The 23,231-nt window shown below is 39.8% G+C and overlaps 1 protein-coding gene across 1 annotated transcript in view; it reads right to left on the bottom strand.

The window, feature by feature from the left end:
• Positions 1-3,387: 3,387 nt before the first annotated feature.
• Positions 3,388-23,231, bottom strand: part of LOC132893512 (protein turtle homolog A-like) — a 55,944-nt gene continuing 36,100 nt past the window's right edge. Inside the window, exons 4-16 of the mRNA XM_060932706.1 lie at positions 22,445-22,562; positions 18,575-18,716; positions 18,011-18,156; positions 17,654-17,796; positions 17,418-17,558; positions 16,928-17,044; positions 16,624-16,774; positions 16,405-16,516; positions 12,971-13,146; positions 11,455-11,693; positions 11,265-11,349; positions 4,150-4,320; positions 3,388-3,506 (exon numbers count right to left, since the gene is read on the bottom strand). Coding sequence (XP_060788689.1) covers positions 3,466-3,506; positions 4,150-4,320; positions 11,265-11,349; positions 11,455-11,693; positions 12,971-13,146; positions 16,405-16,516; positions 16,624-16,774; positions 16,928-17,044; positions 17,418-17,558; positions 17,654-17,796; positions 18,011-18,156; positions 18,575-18,716; positions 22,445-22,562 — 1,782 coding nt within the window. The 3' untranslated portion in view covers positions 3,388-3,465. The remainder of the gene's footprint in view (positions 3,507-4,149; positions 4,321-11,264; positions 11,350-11,454; positions 11,694-12,970; positions 13,147-16,404; positions 16,517-16,623; positions 16,775-16,927; positions 17,045-17,417; positions 17,559-17,653; positions 17,797-18,010; positions 18,157-18,574; positions 18,717-22,444; positions 22,563-23,231) is intronic.

The raw sequence follows: 23,231 nt of genomic DNA, 5'->3' as shown, positions 1-23,231 counted from the left end.
TGTGCCTCTCACTTTCCTCTGTAGTCTCAGGAGTGCTCAACAACATAGGAGTGATGGAAGGGGACTGGCGGAGGTGCCCAAATGGCCCCACACTCCCCCTACCACTGTTATGGCTGGCATAACTGGCTTGAACACCCTCTCCTGTACTGCCCCTGCCCTTGCCCATACCCACCACCCCATACAGTTCTCGCTTAATCTCCCCTGAGGGAAAAGCTGCTTGGTGGGGTGAGGGCCAGCTGTAACCCCTGGGCAAGAATGGCCTCTGAAAACTCTTTCTGGAGTCCACAGGATGAGGATGGTCCCACCTTGCAACTAGTCTGGGTGCACTAAGGGGTCGAGTGGGACCAAGAGGAACATACTTGTGCTGGGCTAACCTGAGGGTCTCTTGATATGAAAATGGGCATCTTTGAGACTCTGGAAAGGCTGTGGCTTGTCGACGTGGATCTAACTCTTGTCTATAGAGTTCTGTAAGTTTTGGTGGATCGAAGAATGATGTGCCATGTGCATGCATGAGAGATGAAGGAGTCATATATGGCCTCTCATTATAATAAGGTCTTTTCAGGCCACAGCTGCTGTACGATGCCCCTGTCCCTTGCCACGAGGGACCTGACCTCAAGTAAGAATTTGCAGGTGTGCAACCCAAATTGTAGGACTTGTCTTTTACACTAAGATAGGGTAACTCATCTTTGTAACAGTTATTAGAGACATATGTCTTGGAGCTTTGATGATCCTTCCACTTCTGAGATGCTAAACTAACAGATTTCCTAAGGTATGGACGGGGCTGCCCCATACCTGAGAGAGTCCGACATGGACCAATGCTGATTGATTTCTTCATAAAAGGCACAGGAGCCTGAGAGATCTGTGTACTTACTTGGTTAGTCCTCTTATTCTGAGGTTGACACCAGTGGTTGTGCTTTGATAAAGATTCTTCCATACTCTCAACTTGATAAGGGATATTATAGCCTACTTTAGTACTTACTAGATGCTGTGCTGGGCTCAAGTGTGTGGGTTGATCAGAGCCAAGGCTTTTGTGAGAGAACAATGGCTGGGGACTTCTCCTTTCATAAGCTAAGTATTGTCTTGAAATACAGTTTGTCTCTGAGGACCCCAAGGTTATACTTGTATGTCCTTGTGCCAGCTCTAGACAGGGTTTAGAACTAGTTACATTTTCAGGTATGGCACTTCCGACAGGAATAATGGGTTTTTTAAGATCAACCAAAAATCTGCTTTGGTGATCATCACTCTCCTCTAAGTGGCAGTGACCTTGATTCTCCCAGGTCTTCGGGACTACATCAGGTTCACCTCTTAACAGAGTCTCATCTATTTGTTTGGTGCTGAGGAAAGTAGATTCTGCCATTTGACACTCCTCAATAGGTTCATCTACACTCATCTCAACAAAGCCTGGCAGGCTCAAGTATTCCAAAATAGTGCTTGGCAGAGGAGATATTCTGTCAGGTTGGGGCACAATATTGGCTTTCAGTGATTCAGATAATCGAACTGAGAAATTTGACTGATCACTTTCAATTTTATTTTCAAAAAGGGGCAGAGGAGAAATGTGATTGGGGCTAACACTGAAGACACACTTGTCACTTTTGCGAGACCGTGCCCTGATGCCCTCCTTTTCTTCAGGCTGCAAAGATGAGGAGATGGACTTATCTCCAGTTTTGATCTCACTATCACACCCCTGATTATCATAGGTAATGGCAGAACAACCAGTAAAACTGTGGCTCAATTTAGTGCTGAGTTTGGGAAAGTGCCCATCAGGGCTGACTTCTTTTGCCCTTTTAGCACCAGAGTGCTGCATTCTCTCAAATGCCTCATGATGCTGAAAACTGCAGAGAACAGGGCATGTGGACATAGAAACATTTGATTGTGTCTTTATTTCCCTTTCCTGCATCCAATGATCCTCTGTTAAAATCCTTGTGCTGGAAAGCTCCCCGTCCATTGGTCTCTCTGGGCATCTGGCCTGTGCCTTACTTACATCTGATTCATTGCAAGAAGGACTGTCCCTTTGGTGTGAATGTATTGAGAGAGAGGTGGATCGTGTAACTGGTGAATGTGATACGTATTCTGCTGCTGACTCTTCTACACCCTCCAAACCTCTGTGTGGTGTGTCTGGGAGCATGCAGTGAGGTGTGTTACCCTCTGAGCGGCTCATAACAGGGACCTGGCTGATAGGAGAGGTCACAGGACTGATGTCCCATTGAATGTATGGGGAGGTGGAAGTGAGTAGCCTCTCCATGGGACTGCTGGTATTGCCAAAATAACAATCCCTCTGATATTCTGAAACTTGTTGGGTCAGGCTGCTAGGTCTCTGAGCTTTTTGTCGGAGAGGAGTGTTCTGAGGTTTAGAGATGGGTTCATCAAACTCAACCCCTGCCCATCTTCTAATAGGACTTACTGACTTAGTCTGCCTCTGCTCCTTCTCACACTTTTGTGCTCTTTGGCTGGTCATTAAGCTTTTCAGCTCCTCTTGCTCTTTAATCAGTGTTACATATTTGCTGTGGCTGTCTTGCCCTGTTGATGGCACATCTTGAGTCACTCTCTTCTCTGACCTAACTAAACAGGATTTGGGAGAGTCTTGGAAAGAGCTACTCTTACTGCCTTCATCATTATCTTGTCCAGGGGACTGAGGGAATTCTTTTTTTGTTTTAATGTGCATTGCCATAGAATCTTTTAAATATGGTTGGGCAATGAAACGGCCATCGGGCCCTCTGGATATAGACTCGATGGCAGACAATGAGGATGGGGAACCGCCGAGGTGGCTCTCAAAGAGAGTGTAGCATGGTGGTGGGGATGATGAGAGGAGAAGTTGCTTATTCTGATCCTGATACTTGCTGCAGCTGCCCTTGTCAAAGGATGAGCAATCTGAAGAAGAGGAACTGGAAAAAAAGTTAAGTTGTGGGCATAACTTCATCTTCAGTATGCTGTTGGGACGATCATCAGGCAAGCTAGCTCTGAGTGGAGAAAAAAGCAGGACAACCAATAAAACAGTTTGTAACAAAAGATGCAAAAACATATTGTTTAGTCAAAAAGCATTTTGTCAAATTAATATTCTTCGTATTCATACAAATTTAAGAAAATTTTAGTTTTATTTCTCAATGTGGCCATGATAAAATAATTTAAATTGTTTTAAACTCTGGACAGTGTATAGTTATAGTATATTACTATAGTATGGTTAGAGAGTAGGAAGGGATCACATTACAAGACCTATGAAATATGAAAATATGAAAATTATTACTATTCCCGAAGTTATTAAATTTAGAAAGAAAACAGACATAGAAAGACTTGTAAATGTGGAATCTGATTATTTCACACAGATCACATTTTGGCATAAGGCATGAAACGAAAGTCACAAATATCATAATATATTATTGTAATATAATATTTTACTGTTTTAAAACTCCCTGGAAGTTTGTGAGGGTATTTTGGAATGATGATGACATGCATATTACTGATGGAGACCTACTGTGGAGATTGGGTCTTCCGTAAGGCAGTAGAGAAAACTAAAACAGAAAGGAGGTGGGAGATGGAGAAGACAGTTTATATAATGTCACAGATAACAAAACAGATGATCAAACCATGTAATAAAAAAAATCAGCAAAAATAAATCTATAAATTATTGACAAATTATTCTAAAGTTTCATTGCAATGTGTAGGATGTAAACACACATCAAAAAAGTACCATCACTTGTGTAAAGGAAGTGTGAAATACAGTAGCATTACTAATCATTTCAATGTTGGTCTTCTTTTCTCTTTGTGGCTGTCTAACAAAATTCAAATACAGGTATGCACTGAGAATGAAAACAAAACAAAAACAATAGCAATTTACTAGTTAGAACACTAGAAATTTTAGAACGTTTTTAAAAATTTAGAAAGTTTTTGTCATCCGGTCATCTACAGTATATAATCTTGGGCACATCCAATCATAGGGCCAAAGGGCTAGTGTGTCTGCAGGTTTTTAATCCAACCAAACAGGAGTCGCACCTGATTCCACCTCTTTAATGACCTTCAATCAACTCTTACTTGTGGCTCCTGTTTGGTTGGAACAAAAAATCCTACAGCCACACCACAGCCAGCTATTGTGGGTAAGCTTGAACACCCCTGCTCTGTCTGAATTAGTGTGTATTTCTCTTGTATTCCCCTTACCATCTTGTCTCTTCTTATGGCGTTGCTCCCTCCTGTGGTTCATCACACATGCTGTCACTACTGAAAGAGTGATAGCCACAAATAGGAAGCACACACCCGCAATCACACCAGCTATAAGGGGCTGAGTAATAAAAGTCATCAAGCTGGGTAAAGCTGGGTATACTTCCATACCTGAGGACCACATTGTACCAAAAATGATAAAATGGAAATAAAAAAACAAAACAAAAAAACAACACTATTACTTGATCTTAGTTACTGACTACTAAACTGCTTTCTTTGTCACTGTTATTAATAACTAGTAGCTCTATCTTCTAAGATGTTTCGTCCTTTTTTTGCCAAATCAGAATCAAAATTGTGCTTTCTTACCAAGTACATTAATGTATACATGGAATTTGACTTGTTGAACTCTCACTGTATTTATAGATATTACAATAAGATAATAAGGACAGTGACACAAACAACACTGGAAATATAACTTGCGTTCAAGGCAACTGTCATAATTTTGTCAAAACCTCTAACAGCACCTATTCATAAGTTTTGTAGAAGCATGTTTCTTAAACATAGGAGTTGCTGTTTGATCTGAATAAATTAAAGGTACACTTAACTTTAGTTCTATCACAAGCTCTCATTAGCTTTTTTAAATCTCAGAAAAAAACATAAAAATAAACAAGAGAGTGGTGAATTAAATTCATGTATGGTGTATTTGCTAACCAATAAAGTAGTCATGCTAAAATTTGGCATTTACTATGATAAAACTTGATGTTTACAGTAAATATGTACATACTGGCTAGTTTTTAACACTTTTGTGTGAGAGTTTTGTTATTTTGTTATTACTTTGTCAGGTTTATTTTTCCGAATTCAAGCTAAGTCCAGTTTTATTAATGATGCCAGTGAACAATAATAATAGATAAAATCTGGACTGGATTCATGTTGAATTCTAAAAAGAAAAAACAAAACAAAATAAAACTCTTAAACAAAAGCACATTGTTCACCAAATAAATTGCTTCATTGATAACTGTGAAAAGTAAAATTTCCAGGCAATACTTAAATCAGTGTTGCAATGGAAGTATTAGAAACACTGATGGTCTTGAACTAATATGGATCCCACTTTAGAGTGAGACTAACCTTATAAAGGGTTTATGGATGGTTTATAACTAGTTTATTAATTAGGTTGTAACACTTGATAAATTATTAGTAATCTGTTATATAAAAAGGGTAACAGTGACCTGTTGCTTGCCAAATAGTGAGCCTCAATAACACCACCCATTGTAAAGGGTTTATGAATGGTTTATAATTAGTTTATTAATTAGGTTGTGAACACTTTATAAATCATTAATAAACTTAACACATTAGATAAAAAGACCTGTTTTATCAGATTTATCAGCTTTAATCAGATATATATTTACACACACACACACACACACACACACACACACACACACACACACACACACACACAATGTATGAGTGTGTGTGTGTGTTGTGCCACTGGATTTTTGTAACAGATGCTCTGTTTACAGAATGCGTAGAGACGGCATTGAAAAGTGCACAATATTTTGCACCATTTTCACTGGCTGATCCAGTAACTATCAACAAATAATCAGCTCAATAGCACCCCATGGGATACATTTACTACTTTTAACATCACCCACGACTGTTGGACTGAGGCTGGTTCTAGAGGACTTGAGACAGGGAATCGTTTTAAATGACTACCGTGTAGTTACTGTGCAGAACCGGAAATGAGCTGACACTCAACAGCGTCCATTCATTGTACATGTACTGACTGATTCTGAGTCCTGGTCTCCATGTTTTCAACACTACATTTTCAGAGGTTAGAAAGAATAAAAACACATTTTATGACTGTCTATCTTGTATCAACAACAGTTCTAGCTTTGCTGTAACATTTTGTACAGGTTAAAGTTGGTCCCATGTTAGAAACAGAATATCTGTGACTGATATTCTGACATAATATCCCATAGGGGCGCTATTGAGGTGATTATTCAGTGATAGTTGCTGGATCAGCCAGTGAAAACAGTGCAAAATATTGTACGCTTTTCAATGCCATTTCTACGCATTCTGTAAACTGAGCATCTGGTACAAAAATCCCATGGCGCGACACACACACACACACACACACACACACACACACACACACACACACACACAAGCTCCATTTCCAGAAAAGTTGGGATATATTCCAAAATACAATAAAAACAAAAAATTGTGATTTGTTAATCTCATGAACCTTTATTTAACTGACAAACATACAAAGAAATGATTTAAGGGTTGTTTTACAATCAGGGTACGCAAGCTAAAAATCACATTTAACACTTATTATCTTCAATATCAAAAGGCTTGACTAAATAAACTTGGTTGTTTATTGTAGCCCTGTGATAGCTCTATTTACCATGCAAAAAAAAATTTGGTGATAACGTTATTTTTGGTGAATGTATGGCAATATATGTCATATTTAGCAAAATTACTCGTGTCATTTAGAAAAAGTGCTTTTTTGACCACAGGTGGCTCCAAAAGGGATGCACTTAAATCATTCTGGTTCCATATCATTGGAAACATAGTTAAGTTTTAATGTTGAATGCCAGTAAGTTTTCAGACTATTTTGATCAAATTAGTATGTAATTGTGTCAAAAAATGTCCTCTCCGAGACAGCTAATTTTTCAATATAAAATAACATATCTAAAATGATTATTTTCATCCTAAAATGTGGTCAAGATATTGGGACATAAATATTAGAGACAACTAACACAAAGCTTACAGCCTTATATTTAAAAGCACTATGGAAGTAGTGGATTCTGAATTGTCAAAAAAAATGTCCTCTCCGAGAATCACTTCATTTGTTTCTCCCAGCCCTGCTTAAAGCTACACTTAATCTTGTTATAATACAAACTATTACACATGCCTATCTGTTCTTTAACTTGTCCTTCACTTAAAAACTGGTACAAGAACCAGTTTGAATCAATTTGAATTTTGGACCCCTGTGACACAAACTTTGTACCCTGATTGTAAAACAACCCTTATTAGTTTTACTGAGCAACTTAACTGTATTTTGTAAATATAAATGAAGTTAGAATTTGATGCCTGCAACACACTCAAAAAAAAGTTGGCTGTTATTACTATTATATTACATCACCTCACCTTTTAATAACACTTTTTAACTGTATTGGAACTGAAGATACTAATTGTTGCAGTTTTGCAATTGGAATTTTTGTCCATTCTTGCTTGATACAAGACTTCAGCTGCTCAACAGTCCATGGTTGCCACTGTCTGAGTCTACTCTTCATGATGTCACATACATTCTCAACAGGAGACAGATCTGGACTGGCAGCAGGCCAGTCAAGCACACACACACTGTGTCTATGAAGCCACTCTGTTGTAGCCTGTGCAGAATGAGGCCTGGCATTGTCCTGCTCAAATAAGCATGGACTTCCCAGGAAGAGATGTTGCCTTGATGAATATGTCTCTCTAATATCCCAATATATGCCCCAATATATCAATGGTACCTTCACACATATGCAACTCACCCATGCTGTGGGCACTGATGCACCCCATACCATCACAGACGCTGGCTTTTGCACCTTTCTCTGGTAACAAACTGGATGGCTGTGTTTACCTTTGGCACTGAGAACTTGATGTCAAGTTTTCCCAAAAACAAGCTGAAATGTGGACTCATCTGACCGCAGCACGTTTCCACGGTCTTTTGGTCCATCTGAGGTTAGTTTGGACCCAGAGAAATTGGTGGCATTTCTGTATAGAATTGATGAATAGCGTCCTCCTTGCGTAATACAGTTACAGTGTTAAGTGACAACGGTTTTCTGAAACACACCTAAGCCCATGTGGCCATATTTGTCACATTAGCATGACGGTTTCTCAGGCAGTGCCACCTGAGGACTCGAAGGTCACACACATTCAGCAGTAGTTTCTGACCTTTCCCTTTACGCACAGAGATGTCTCCGAATTCCCTGAATCTGTTCACAATATAATGTAATGTAGATTTTGAAAGACCTAAAATCTTGTGTTGAGAAATGTTCTTTTGGAATTGACAAATAATTCTCTCAGGAATTTTGGCACAAAGCAGTGAGCCACAATCCATCCTTGCTTGCAAATACTGAGCCTTTGGTGTATACTTCTTTTATACTCAATCATGTTACCAATTAACCTGCTTATTGTGGAATCTTCCAAAATTGTGTTACTTGAATATCCTATAAACTTTTCAGTCTTATTTTGCCTCTGGCCCAACTTTTTTTGTGGGTGTTGCAGACATCAAAGTATAACTTTTTTTTTTTTTTTAATTCACAAAATACAATTAAGTTAGTCAGTGAAACTACTGAAAATCTTTTCTTTGTACTTTTGTCAGTTAAATTAATGCTCACATGAATTAACAAACCCTAGATTTTTGTTTTTATTGTATTTTGGAAAATATCCCAACTTTTCTGGGAATGGGATTAGTAATATAAGTAAATAAATTTTATTGTATTTGTATAGTATTTACTGTATGTCTGGGAGAAGGTATTGTGAAAGAGACCCTTTTCAAAATATAAATCTTACCTATGGAGTCAGAGGAGTGCCATAAAAATAGATATGTAAAAGAAAAAGAAAATAAATGTTGAATAAGAAAATAAAATAAAAGAATAAGAAAATAAATGCAGAAATAAAAATGAAAATAAATGGATTTAAAAATTGATGCATTTCTTTATTGCTTTTACTATACTGTATCCTATTGCTTTTGCTATTCCTTATTGTTTTTGCTCTTTCCCTATTGTGATTGTATTCCTGGATTCACATGAATCCTGCTTTGACAGGAACTTTTTACAAGTACACCCAGCTGCACCCTGAAGAATGAAGTAAGGCTACACATGGGGCAGGGTTACACCCTCATATTCATTGGCTTGGCCATCTTTCAAGGTGGGACTAAACAAAACCAATGTAGCTTCACCAGCGATATCTGTGATGGGTCTTTTCTGACTGAAACCCTACCCTACTTAAAACCCAACATACTTGTACGACAGGTCTTGGTGCGGCAATGCATGCTATCTAGCTTAGCTCTTACCTCAACTGCTAGCTAACATCAAACAAATAGTTTGCAGTTTAAGTATGAATGTTAGTAACTCATCAATACATGGTGATGAGTTTTACACTTTACAATAAGGGTCAGTCTCAGCAGTTGTAATTTTTTAAGCCTTTATTTGTCACATGTACATTAGAGCACAGTGAAATTCTCTCTCACTTAGCAAGGATAAGGGAAACAGACACAGCTGTGACAACCACAGAGGCATATCACTCCTCTCCATAGCTGGTAAGATACTTGTGAAAATCATCATCAATCACCTCACCAACTCCACTGCCAATGAAGCTATCCCAGAGAGCCAATGTGGGTTTTGCGCCTCGCGAGGCACAACAGATATGCTCTTCTCAGCCAGACAAGTGCAAGAAAAGTGTGTAGAACAGGCAAAAACCAGAACCAACTTCTATACTGCTCCGTGAATTACTGTATGAGGACGATTGTGCTCTGATTGCTAATTCCTCAAAGATGCTCAGCACATCGTTGACGCCTTCTCAAGAGCATGCACCCAATTTGGACTCACGGTCAGCATCAACAAGACCAAAGTGCTGCACCAACTAGGACCCGGATCACCTCCTTCTACTCAAACCATCACTGTGAATGGAGAACCACTGAAGTCCGTGGAGAAATTTTGCTACCTTGGAGGAATCCTAGCACAGAATGCAAAGATAGATGACGAGATCACACCGCATGGATCAGCAAAGCTAGCTCTTCTTATGGTCGTCTCCAGCACTGCCTTTGGTCAGATCGCGGCATACGACTGAGCACAAAAATTCAAGTGTACAGGACAGTGGTTCTAAGCACATTACAATACGGCTGCGAAACGTGGACACAATACCGATGCCACATAAAGAGGCTGGAGCAATTTCACCAGTGCTACCTTCGCAAGATCTGCAACTTGACATGGAAGGACAAGGTCCCAAACACCACCGTCTTAGAGCATTGTAACATCACAAGCGTGGAGGCCTTCATCACCCGAGCCCAACTGCGATGGTCAGGACACGTCACGTGCATGGGAGAGGAGCGAATTCCGAAGAACCTTATGTTTGGGGAACTGGCATCAGGCAGCCGATCCCAAGGAGGACAATGCGAGCGCTATAAAGATGTCCTGAAAGCCACCCCAAAGGCCTACAACATTAATCCTTCATCTTAGGAGAGGAAGGCCCAAGACTGTGCCCAGTGGCACAAGATCTGCCAAGATGGCTGCAAAACCTTTGAAGAAAAGAGGACAACCAGGCTGATAGAGAAACGTCTGCAAAGGCATCATGCTGCTGCTGCCCCCGCTGCTGTCCCTCAACCCATCACCCCCACACCATCACTTCATCTGTGATGACTGCCAACGCGTGTGCGCTTCGCACATTGGACTCCTCAGCCATCGCAGACATCGTCACTAAATGACCGGGAGAATGAGATTCGTCGTCTGCTATGACTCAGTCCACCACCAATTTTTTTAAGCCTTTATTTGTCACATGCACATTAGAGCACAGTGAAATTCTTTCTCTGCATTTAACCCATCTGGGGATGTAAGCACACACACTCAGAGCAGTGAGTAGCTGTGCTACAGTGCCCGGGGTAGTAATTCATCAATAGATAGAATTCACCTAATAAGAAAGGACACTGCCCTTCGACCATAACTCTTTTGGTGTTTATATGGTAGCAGCATATCTGATGAAGCTGACAGTATAACATGCTGACTGGCAAAGAGCCAAGCTATAGTAAGCTAAACAACTAGCAAGATCTGAGATTTAACAGAATAAATAGATAATGTGCAGAATAGATATATTATGCAGCAGTAACTTACCAGATAGTGAGCTCATATTAATGTATGAAAACTGTTATAACTTGTTTATAATTGTTTACTTATGATCTATAAAGTGGTACAACCTAATGAATAACCTTATTAATAAATAAATTAATAAAATATTAATAAATAATTTATAAATCCTTCATAAGGGTAGTGGGTAGTCTTATTGTAAAATGGAAGCCTAATATGATTATGATAGTTACTAAGTGAATTACTGTATGTTTTTATACTTACCTTTAGTGGTGATACTGACTGATTCACTAGGCTCACTGACTATTCTAGCTCCATATGACAGCAGCCGCAGCTCATAGCAGGAGTCCTAAGGTGGGGTAATTAAGCAACAATTCATTTCTATGCCTTAGTCTTGGTTACATTATGTTGCATGTCATTTTTATACACATTACAAAACATTTTGGAACCTTACTCTTGTCAGTCCTTGGACAAATATTTCTGTGGTGTTGACGTTGATTTCTCTATCAAGTGTAAGCCATTCACCCTTCTCCTGTCTTGCCTGGAGCATGAAGGCTGTGATTAGTGGTGACTGAACAGGAGGTGGCAGCCACTGCAGCAGCACACCCACTGCTGTGTAATTGACTGACAGTGAGGTGGGAGCAAGTAGTGCTGCTAAATCAGTTACGACAGTGGGTCGAACTGTTGGAGGAGCTGAATATGGGAAACAAAGAGGAAGATCAACATCACAAACATATAAAGAAAAACATCAGAAAATAATATTGAATTAAATGGATTAACTTATCATCATTTTTAAAGTGCTAGTCTTCTGAAAATGACATCACCCCTGGAAATGATACCTTATAAAACTAGACATGTTAAATAGTTTACTGTCTAAATAGTATTTTAATACGAGACTGGGAACATGTTCTATTTAGCCAGTAAAGTTTGGCTCTTTGAGTCCTCCATTACATGAATGCGTTCCTGGTAAGTTATTGTTAATTCAAAGGAAGTGATGTCATATGGGCAATGCATGAAAGTTTGCAGCATTTCTGGCTTCGTCTACTTTGCAAAATGTAGCATGTTTTTAATGATTTTTTCATTCCAAAACAAAATTAAAACCAAAGCATGCCTCCTAAGAGGTGTGTCGTTCAAGGCTGTTCAAGCATAGCTGATAAAAAAAGTGGAATTTCGATCCATTATAGCCCAAAGTCGGCAGGACACTTATGGAATGAATGGGTTCGATTTTTACAGACAAAGAGAGGTAACTTTAAGCCGACAGGACGGTTTGGTATCTGCTCCACACATTTTGAAAAAGATAAATTTGTGAGGGAAATTCACATAGAAGGATTTGAGCAACATCTTTTACGCGGAGCAGTTCCTACGACCTGGAAACAAAAGTCAGAAGCACCATCCCAAAGAGCTCACTGCACAGTAAGTGTCAAGCTTGTGTTTAGCCTGTTGCTTGAATTTATTAGTTGTCCTTAGTCAGATCAATAACGTTCTAAGGTAGTTTCTATATGGCCAAATAATACTTAGATAGATGACAGACAATTGCTGATCTAAAAGCAAACCAAAACATGCTTACTCTGAGTCACGTCTTTGTTGCCATAAAGTTGTGTAGAGAGCTTTACAAAAGAAGGCAGCTGCACATATGATGTCACACATGCAGCGTCGCTGACCAATAAATTGCTGTGATCTAATGGCGGTCAAGCTTTTAGTGATTTTTGGAACAGAATTCAGACGCAAAAAAATTATTTTTCGAACCAATTTTTTGTTTATCTGTGACCTTTACAATCTATTTGAGCATATCACACACAGAAAACCCGGGATTTTATGATGTCACTTTTGTAAGACTAGTACTTTAAATATCGAAAGAAATAGCAGAAAAATAATTACAGCAGCAACAATATGACAGATTAAAGTTAAAGAGAATGTAGTAAACATAGGGTCAGAAACTTCAAAAGTCACTTAGCCAAGGCTATACTGACCCAGGGTCATAATGGTGACAATCTCACTGAATGGGCCAGAGCCTAGCTTGTTCTGAGGCAAGATGCTAAATTGGTAACTGGTGGCAGGCTGGAGGCCTGTCACAAGAAAGCTGGATTCAGATGTGGGGACTGGAAGTGAGGTCCATTCATGTTTCCCTCTATTAGTGGGCTTCACCCTGAGAGGAACAAAAGAACAATAAAATAACAAACTTGTAGCTAAAACTTCTGCCTTGTTTGTTTACAAGATGGCGGTGCAAGGAGTCGCAGTGGCCCAAGGCTCTACCATTCACAGCGTTTTTTTAAGTATACTCGCTCAGAACTTATCGAAATACAAAAACACTGTTCGGACTTTGTTCCAGAGGACATAAAATCCTTCCCAAAACAGATTATTCATCCATGGAAGCGCCTGGAATTAATCTGAGCGACAGTAGGACCCAGACCATGGAGACACACATGGAGGAAGTGAGGCAACACAGCAGGCTGCCGAGCGAGGCTGCGCCGCGCTCCACATCGACCGGCCGTTCCAAGCTTACTCCCCATCAACGCTCGCTCTCTTGTCAACAAAATGGACGACTTGAGACTCCGATTTGTGAATAACCAATGGGACAGCTGTATAACAATAATCTCTGAGACATGGCTGCACGGAAACATACTAGATGCAGCTGTGGAACTACAGAGGCAGAGCGTTTACAGAGCAGACCGTACATCAGAGGCCAAGAAGCAAAAAAGGAGGAGGTGTGTGTGTTTATGTGAGAGACGATTTTTGCACTGATGTCACTGTTATGGAAAGACATTGTTGTACAGACTTGGAGTTTCTGGTGCTAAAAATGCAGGCCATTCCACCTCAGCCGTGAGCACAGTGCATTGTTTGCTTTTGCTGTGTACATTCACCCACGAGCTAATGCAAAGTTAGCCATGAGCAGGCTGCATGAGGCGATCAGTAAACAACAAAACAGACTACCAGACAGTTTCATCATTGTGGCAGGGGATTTTAATCACACAAACCTGAAGTCTGTGTTACCCAAATTCTAAAAAAACATCCACATGGGGACACGGAATGGAAAAACACTGGATCAGGTTTACACCAACTTCAAAGGTGCCTACAAAGTCCATCCAGCCCCCCCACCTTGGACAATAAGACCACTTGGCTCTGTTTTTAACACCTTCTTATCAACCTCTCATCAGCAAAACAAAGAGCCAGGTCAGGATAGTTCATATCTGGTCTGAGGAGACTGAGGCAGCACTACAAGACTGTTTTGAGGACACAAGGTGGGAGATCTTTGATCAGGAAGACACAGAACAATATGCTTCCATAGTAATGGACTATATCTGGTTCTGTGTTGAGACTCCCACCAAAAACCAAAAACATCAAAGTGCCCCAAAACCAAAAGCCCTGGTTCAGCAGCAATGTTTACAGTCTACTGAAAGCCAGGAATGTGGAGCTGCGATCAGGTGACCAGGAGACCTACAGGAGATCCAGACCAGATCTGAGAAGCGGGATCACTGCTGCCAAAAATAAATATAAAATGCAAATCAAACAGCATTTCAAAGACAACAACACCCACAGCATGTGGCAGGGGATCAGAACAATTGCTAACTACAAACAGAACCCCTGCCCACCCTCTACAGTCGACCCCTCCCTCCCTGATCAGCTGAACGCCTTCTTCTCCTGTTTTGACAGCAACACCATCAACATGAATGAGCCATCCCCAGCATCCCTCACCCACAGTCAACGTCCTTCACACACCTCCAGCCCCCCTCAGAAAGAAAGACATCCAATGGTATTGCACCAGTACCAGGTTAAGCGGGCCCTGCTCAACGTTAATGGCAGGAAGGCGACTGGTCTGGATGGGGTCCCAGGACATGCTCTAAAAGCATGTGCACACCAACTGGCGGCTGTTTTCACTGACATATTCACAAGTCACTGAAGGAGGCCATAGTCCCCTCCTGCTTTAAAGCTGCAACCATCATCCCCATCCCAAAGCGCTCAGCAGTCACATGCTTGAATGATTATCGGCCTGTTGCACTAACACCGATAATCATGAAATGCTTCAAAAGACTGGTGATGAACTACATCAAAGCCTCCATCCCTGCTGACCTGGACCAGTACCAGTTCGCCTACAAAACCAACAGGTGCACTGAGGACACCATCTCCTTCATGCTCCACACTGTACTGACTCACCTGGAGAACCCTGACACCTATGTGAGGATACTGTTCGTTGACTTCAGCTCGGCCTTCAACACTGTCAATCCGAGCAAGCTGGTCAACAAGCTGCTGTCTCTGGACCTGGACCACCACCTCTGTAGCTGGATTAAGGACTTCCTCTCCAACAGACCACAGCATGTGAGACTTGGAGACCTCATCTCATCCAACACCATCTTAAACACTGGCATCCCCAAAGGCTGTGTTCTTAGTCCACTCCTTTACTCACTCTTCACACAGGACTGTTCTCCCATTCATAACTCAAAGCAAATATACAAGTTTGCAGATGACACAGCTGTGGTGGGGTTGATAACCAACAGCGATGAGGCAGCCTACAAAGAGGAAGTTCAGGCCCTCACATCTTGGTGTCAGAACAATGACTTGCTCCTCAACACCAACAAAACAAAGGAGCTTGTCATTGACTTCAGAAAACAACTGGTTAAAACAAATGCCAGCCTGGTGACCTCTGGAGAGGAGGTGGAACAGGTGGGGAGCTTCAAGTACCTTGGTGTTCACCTCTCAGAGGACCTGACATGGGGAGTGAACACTAGAGAGGTGGTGAAGAAGGCCCAGCAGAGACTCTTCTTCCTGCGATCCCTGAGGAAAACTGGGATCTCACAGAAGCTCCTCACCAACTTCTACCAGTGCACCATACAAAGTGTTCTGAGCTATGGATGCATAGTGTGGTTCTCCAGCTGCACCTCAGAGGAGAGGAAAGATCTGCAGTGGCTCATCAGGACTGCATCTAAAATCACTGGTACCCCTCTCCAATCCCTGGAACAGATTTACTATGCCAGGCTGAGAAACAGAGCCACAAAGATTAGGACTGACTGCACTCACCCCGGACAATGTTTTTTTGACACCCTTCCCTCTGGCAGGCTTAGAGTCATAAAGTCACAAACAGCAAGACACCAAAATAGTTTCTTCCCCAGGGCTGTAAAAGCTCTGCTGGAGGCCTGATCCAGACTTGGACTCATACTCTGTACCTTACTGTGTCTGGTTACATTGTATAATTACATACTGCAATTTATACTGCTGCTTATATGACAATATGCTGCTTTTTAGAAGGTTATGTATATTATTTATTTATTTATTTTATTGATATGCTGCTGTGATCTGAGCCCTCAAACAGTGTTTCGTTGTGTAGTAATGTGCAGTAACAATAAAGAATCTATCTATCTAGTAGCTTCATACTACAATTGATAATATAGACAAAAATGAGGTCATTCACCAGATGCTGAACTTCTGTGTATATCCTCCATCAAAGCCAGGCTGCCAGAATACACTGGCATTGTTGATGCCTGGCTCTATAGATACCGCAATCACAGCATGGGGGCTTGTGCCTGAGAATGAATGAACAGTCAGTTTATACATGAAGACAATGCAAAATACAAAAAAGGACGAGGTTTGAAATGTTAAATGCTTTTCTCCCAAAATGCTTTTCACTCACCTAACACTAGAACCATAGTGCCTTTACTAACTGTGGTCACAGAATTGGTAGCATGACACTCCCATGCCCCTTGATGGTTTTTGCTGAGTGGATGCAGAACCAGAGAACCATTGGACAAAACTGTAAATGGAGAGGAAGGTGTACTCCCAACCTGGAATACAAGTCCAGAAAACATTCCAAAAAATGAGCCGCACAGCAATATCTTAAAATACTCTAAATATGAACTAAGTTTGTAAATGAAGAAGGGCTTAATATTAATTTGTTGCCATTTCTTTATCATTATCTTAGGAAATTGTGTGCTCACCTTGGTCCAGGTGATGTGAGGTGCTGGGTCCCCATGTGCTTGGCAGGGAATGATCAGCTCTCTACCAAATTCCTGCAGATACTCAGCCCTGGGGGACACCCGAAAGAATGGGGGATCCTACAAATGAGAGATAATGTTAATGGAACTGTTCAAATCTGCAGCCTCATTTACAAAATATACAGATTCCAGCATGGGTGTATGCATGCACCAAAAACGAATGCACCAAGAATAATCAGATATATACAGTAAAGCCATATGTACTCCTACTCACAAGCCCCTTTATAAATCATAAGCTTTTGGCCTAACCTTTCCTAATTCACCATAAGTGATTTTTTAATCACACCTGCTTTTTGTTTATTTATAGTTCCATATCCAAATAAATAGAACTACAATTGTCTCATATGCACAATCTATCTGTGCTTATTAATACCAGTTAAAACCACATTAAACAGAACCTGTTACATGTCTCAGATTAATTGAAGACTCATACCTTCAGAATTACTTTGGTGGGTTCAGACTGGCCCATAGTCCCATAGCTGTTGTAGGCAGTGCAGGTGTACATGCCTACTACATCATCTTTGGCTGTGGCAATGAACACAGAGCCTTCTGAATTTATTGTCCAACCTGGGTACTAACCAACAAACAGAAAACAAACTTTACTGTTCAGAAATATTCTGTTTTTGTATTTATGATAACTAGAGTGATTCTTGTGGCTTTGTTTAGTACCTGGAGTACATCCAGTGAGACACCATCTTTGGTCCAGTTAACAAACAGCACTGGAGGCTCAGCTTGAACTGGGCAAACAATTGTTCCACCCATGCCAGCAGGGAGATAAGTTTCCCTGGGCATCTGCACCACCCGTGCAGGGTCTAAGAGATTGAGAAAGATAGATGGAACAAATTAGCATAACAACCTGTACCTTACAGTAACAAACTAGAGAGTCATAGGTTACAGATCAAATAATTTTATGGAATAATATTATAATATTATGCAGTAGGCCTTGTTCAGTCAGTCATTCTTGTATTTACAAGAATGATTGAACAAGGCCTACTGCATAATAGTGTGTTTAAACACAATACTTACATTTCACTTTGAGGGAGGCAGAAGCAGAGGGTGGAGTCAGTAACCCATTGAAGGGAATGCAGGTGTAGTTTCCTGAGTCTTCAGGGATTAGTTTAGGAATAAGTAGAGTACCATCCACTGAGAGCTTTACTCGAGACCGCAGAGATCTATGAACACATGCACACACTGTATGTGTTAACAAAAGATTAAATATAATTCTGTAAATCTATCTATCTATCTATCTATCTATCTATCTATCTATCTATCTATCTATCTATCTATCTATCTATCTATCACCAAATTATATTATTATATTTACTATATTATATTTATAACAACCATAATCACTTTGGCATATCAGGAAAATATTCACTAAATGACTGGGATTACTAAAGAAGTAAATGTTTCATTTAAGCCTACGTAACAGGTTAGGAATATTAGTTATTGCACTAAATTACACTAATATTATTATATACTTTAAGATAAATAGCTGAATAATAGAATAGGGTTTAATGGTTAGTACTATAACTACACTTGATCTACACAGAAGGATATCACAGAGGTACAGATGCATTTAGCACTCACTCAACATTATAGACATTTTGTCCTTCTTTCTGCCACTCGTATGTGAGATTAGATGGGTATGCATCAGCATGGCAATGCAGAACTGCATCCTGGGACATATTCATGGTGGTGTCCTCAGGGGCAATAACAATAACTGGAGGACCTGTTTGAAACCAGGAATAGCGCCCAAAATTATAAAAACAAGATCTCTAACAATATAAATCTATAAATCCTGATTTAATCTAAAGTGTTTTGAAATTGCTCATCCTAGAAACAAATAACAGGCAGCACTGTTTATTCTTTTATATGACTTTTTCTAAGACGCAAGATTGTACGTTGTTATTTACACTGTGGCACACATTTCTAAATAACCAAAGCTCACTCATATTTTGCATGAGCCATTGGGGCAAGACTTTAAACATTTTTACTGTTATTATCAACTCGTTAATTATTTCACACATTGCTCCACTTCTAAGCATATTTTCATGATGCTTTCAAGCCATAATTAGAAAAGAGAAATGCTAAAGACAGAAAATGCAGAAATCTGCAAATGAATAAATAAACAATTGCTTTACTAGCACAAACCTTAATGAGCTTTGCAATATGCTTCAGAATTCAATATCTTAAATTATGTTGTTTTTTTTTAAATAGAATAGAATAGAATGCCTTTATTATCACTATACCCATGTACAATGAGATAATCTCATTGTACATGGGTATAGTGACAATAAAGGCATTCTATTCTATTCTATTCTATTCTATTCTATTCTAAATAGACAGCCCAATGCAAAGAAAGTCTTAAAAAGTATAATGTATTTAAACATTCATTCATTCTCAATAGGCACTTTAGCCCGATCAGGACTGCAGTGGATCCAGAGTCTGTGCTGGGAACACTGGGCAGGAGTCAGGAAACTCACACAAAAATAGGGAGAATATGCAAAATGTAGCACACAGTAATCAGGATTGAACAGGTGAACACAAAAATGTATTCTTCCAGTGAGCCCAAACACACATAGACATATGAACAGGAACTGAAGAGGCCTGTGTTACTCAGTGCTGTATAACAGAGAAGGATGAAGATAAATGAGAATATGTACAGTGTTAGAGCATGAGGAACCAGACAAATGAAAAATTCAGGTTACAAATGAAATTCAGGTTACACTAGTTGATCATATCATCAAAAATGACTTGAGAGACCAAAACTTTTCCAATATCATTTGACTAAAGAGAATATTATATGGTATAGAAATGAGTCACACAAGAATGATCAGATTTTTTTTAGTGTTTGTTTGCTATAACCCCAAATCAGAAAAAGTTGAGACGGTATGTTGAAACTGAAATTCAAACAGAAAACAATAATTTGTAAATAATCTTTGACCTGAACCGCTCTCAAAACAATACAACAGCACATTACTTGAAGTTTCACCTCATTCATTTTATTTATTTTTTTTCAAAATAAACATTTCAATTTTGATTCTTGCAACATATTTCAAAAAGTTGTGACAGTAAAGCATTTACCACTTTTTAATGTTGCCATTCCTTCTCACAAGACGTAAAAGACGTTTACGGACTGAAGGCGCCAAGTGATGAAGCATGTTTGGTGTTACTTTATCCAATTCTTCCTGCAAATAGGTCTTAAGGAATGCAACAGTATGGGGTCGTCATTGTCATATTTTTTATTTAGAAATTCACCACACATTCTCTATTGGGGACAGAGGGGATAGGCACCCTCTTCTTCCACAACCATGCCTTTGTAATGTGTGCAAAATGTGGTTTTGCATTGTCGTGTTGAAGTATTCCTGGAAAAGTTGTCGTCATGAAGGCAGCATATGTTGCTCCAAAATCTCAATGTACTTTTCTGCATTAATGCTGCCATCCCAGAGGTACCTTTCCCAAGGGTACTGACACAACCCCATACCATGACACACCCTGGCTTTTGGACTTGTTGCTGGTACAGTCAAGATAGTCCCTTTTGTCTTTAGTCTAGAGCACATGGTGTCCATTTCTTCCCAAAAAAATCCTGGAATACTGATTTGTCTGACCACAATACACATTTCCACTATGTGATGGTCTAGTCCAGATGCCTCAGAGCCCAGAGAAATCGACATTGCTTCTAGACACAGTTAATGTAAGGCTTTTTACATAGTAAAGTTTTAACTGCCATTTGTGGATGTTACTACGTATTGTAGTGGTTGACATACTGGTAGGTATTCACCCCCTTTCATATGAAACCCCTAAATAAGAGTTGGTCCAACCAATTCATTTCATAAGTCACATAATTAGTTGATTAAGATCCATCTGTGTGCAATCAAAGTGTCACATGATCTGTCACATGATGTCTGTATAAATCAACCTGTTCTGGAAGGACCCTGACTCTGCAACACTACTAAGCAAGCAACATGAAAACCAAGGAGCACTCCAAACATGTCAGAGACAAAGTTGAGAAGAAGTATAGATCAGGGTTGGGTTATCAAAAAAATCCCAAACTTTGAATATCCCAGGGAGCACCATTAAATCCATTATAGCAAAATAGAAAGAATATGTCACCACTACGAACCTGACAAGAGAAGGCCACCCACCAAAACTCACAGACCAGGCCAGGAGGGCATTAATCAGAGATGCAACAAAGACACCAAAGATAACACTGAAGGAGCTGCAAAGATTCACAGCAGAGATGGGAGTATCTGTCCACAGGACCACTTTAAGCCATACACTCCACAGAGTGCGGGTTTATGGAAGAGTGGGCAGAAAAAAGTCATTGCTTAAGAAAACACGTTTGGGGTTTGCCCAACAGCATGTGGCAGACTCCCCAAACACATGAAAGAAGATTCTCTGGTCAAATGAGACTAAAATTGATCTTTTTGGCCATCATGAGAAATGCCATGTGTGGCGCAAACCCAACAACCTGAGATCACCATTCCTACAGTGAAGCATGGTGGTGGCAGCATCATGTTGTGGGATATTTTTCATCTGCAGGGACAGGAACGCTGGTCAGGATTGAAGGAAAGATGGCTGGCACTAAATACAGGGCAATTCTGGAGGAAAACCTGTTTAAGTCAGCCAGAGGTTTGAGACTGGGACGAAGGTTCACGTTCCAGCAGGTCAATGACCCTAAGCATACTGCTAAAGCTATACTGGAGTGGTTTAAAGGGAAACATCTAAATGTCTTGGAATGGCCTTGTCAAAGCACAGACCTCAATCCAAATGAGAATCTGTGGCATAACTTGAAGCTTGCTGTACACCAACGCAACCCATCCGACTTGAAGGAGTTGGAACAATTCTACCTTGAGGAATGGGCAAAAATCCCAGTAGTTAGATGTACTAAGCTAATAGAGACTTACCCCAAGAGACTTGCAGCTATAATTGCAGCAAAAGGTGGCTTTACAAAGTATTGACTTTGGGGGGTGAATACTTATGCACACTGTTTTCTGTTTTTTTCATCTTAATTATTATTTGTGTCACAATAAAACAACAATTTTCACCTTTAAAGTTGCAGGAATGCTGTGTAAATCAAATGGTGCTAACCCCTCAAAAATCCATTTTAATTCCAGCTTTTAATGTGACAAAACAGGACAAACGCAAAGGGAGATGAACACTTTTGCAAGACACTACAATATAGATTTGCAAAATCTGTATTATGGTTCTGAAAGTGTTTGAGGTCAAAGACACTGTTACCTGAAATGTGTAAAAGACACTAAGAGAAACTTAAGGGATTAAGGGCAAGGGATTTTTCACATTTTCTCATTTGGGTCATAAAGTCTGGTCCAGAACACTTGGTTCTCTAAGTTAATATTTTGTGCCTCTAGAGCCAAACTAACCTGGTTGAGCCCCACTGTCCCTAATAGTACGTCTTTCTTTGTTCTCTCACATGGATGAGTCAGGGTCACTGACCTTTAACCTGTAGCTGGGTAACGTGAGTCAAGTTTCCCTCAGAGTTGGATACATGACACTTGTACATTCCTGCTGTTTCCATGGTAACCTTGACCAAAGATAGGGTTCCATTAATTCCCTGATGGAAACAAGAATGTCAAAAGTTAAAAGAGAAATGTTACATATATATCTCAGTATGAACAACTGGCAGATTTTATTTATTTACACCTACTTTGTGTATATCCTACACCAATGAAATGCATGCAATTCTACTTTGACCACTACCATGTTGTATCTGACTTTTCCCCTATGTTTCCTATTGTTATATTGATCTTCCACTGCATGTAGCATTTCATTTCTTTTAGGCATAATTTTAAAGTTTTTTTTTTTACCTCTCTAGTTCTGTTTTTCTAGGATCCCAAACAGAGAGTACTAATTTGTGTATACAATCTGATAAACTGAGTGTGTTGTTGGTGGGTGTGTTCTGCATGATTTATAAAAAGTAATGGTGAAAATGATGCAAAGGGAAGGTAACAATATTGAAACAATAAAAAGCCCAACTGAAGTCAATAGTTGAGGCCTGTTTGGATCTTTAAAAAACTCCCACAAAGGTAAACTGAAAATATTTTTAATTGTGTGTCAAGTATAACACTGATTAAATGTGGTGATAAATGTCAAAAATAACTCAAAATATGATATGATGCAAAAGTGTAGACATTATACCTTTCACAGATATTCTTTGAATGCTGTTGGCATTGTAGGTGTAACTATAAAGTGAATATGAAATATAAAACTTTAATGTGCTATA

Source organism: Neoarius graeffei, chromosome 10, assembly GCF_027579695.1.
Source record: "Neoarius graeffei isolate fNeoGra1 chromosome 10, fNeoGra1.pri, whole genome shotgun sequence".
NCBI lineage: Eukaryota > Metazoa > Chordata > Actinopteri > Siluriformes > Ariidae > Neoarius > Neoarius graeffei.
This window is presented reverse-complemented; position numbering and strand designations above follow the sequence as displayed.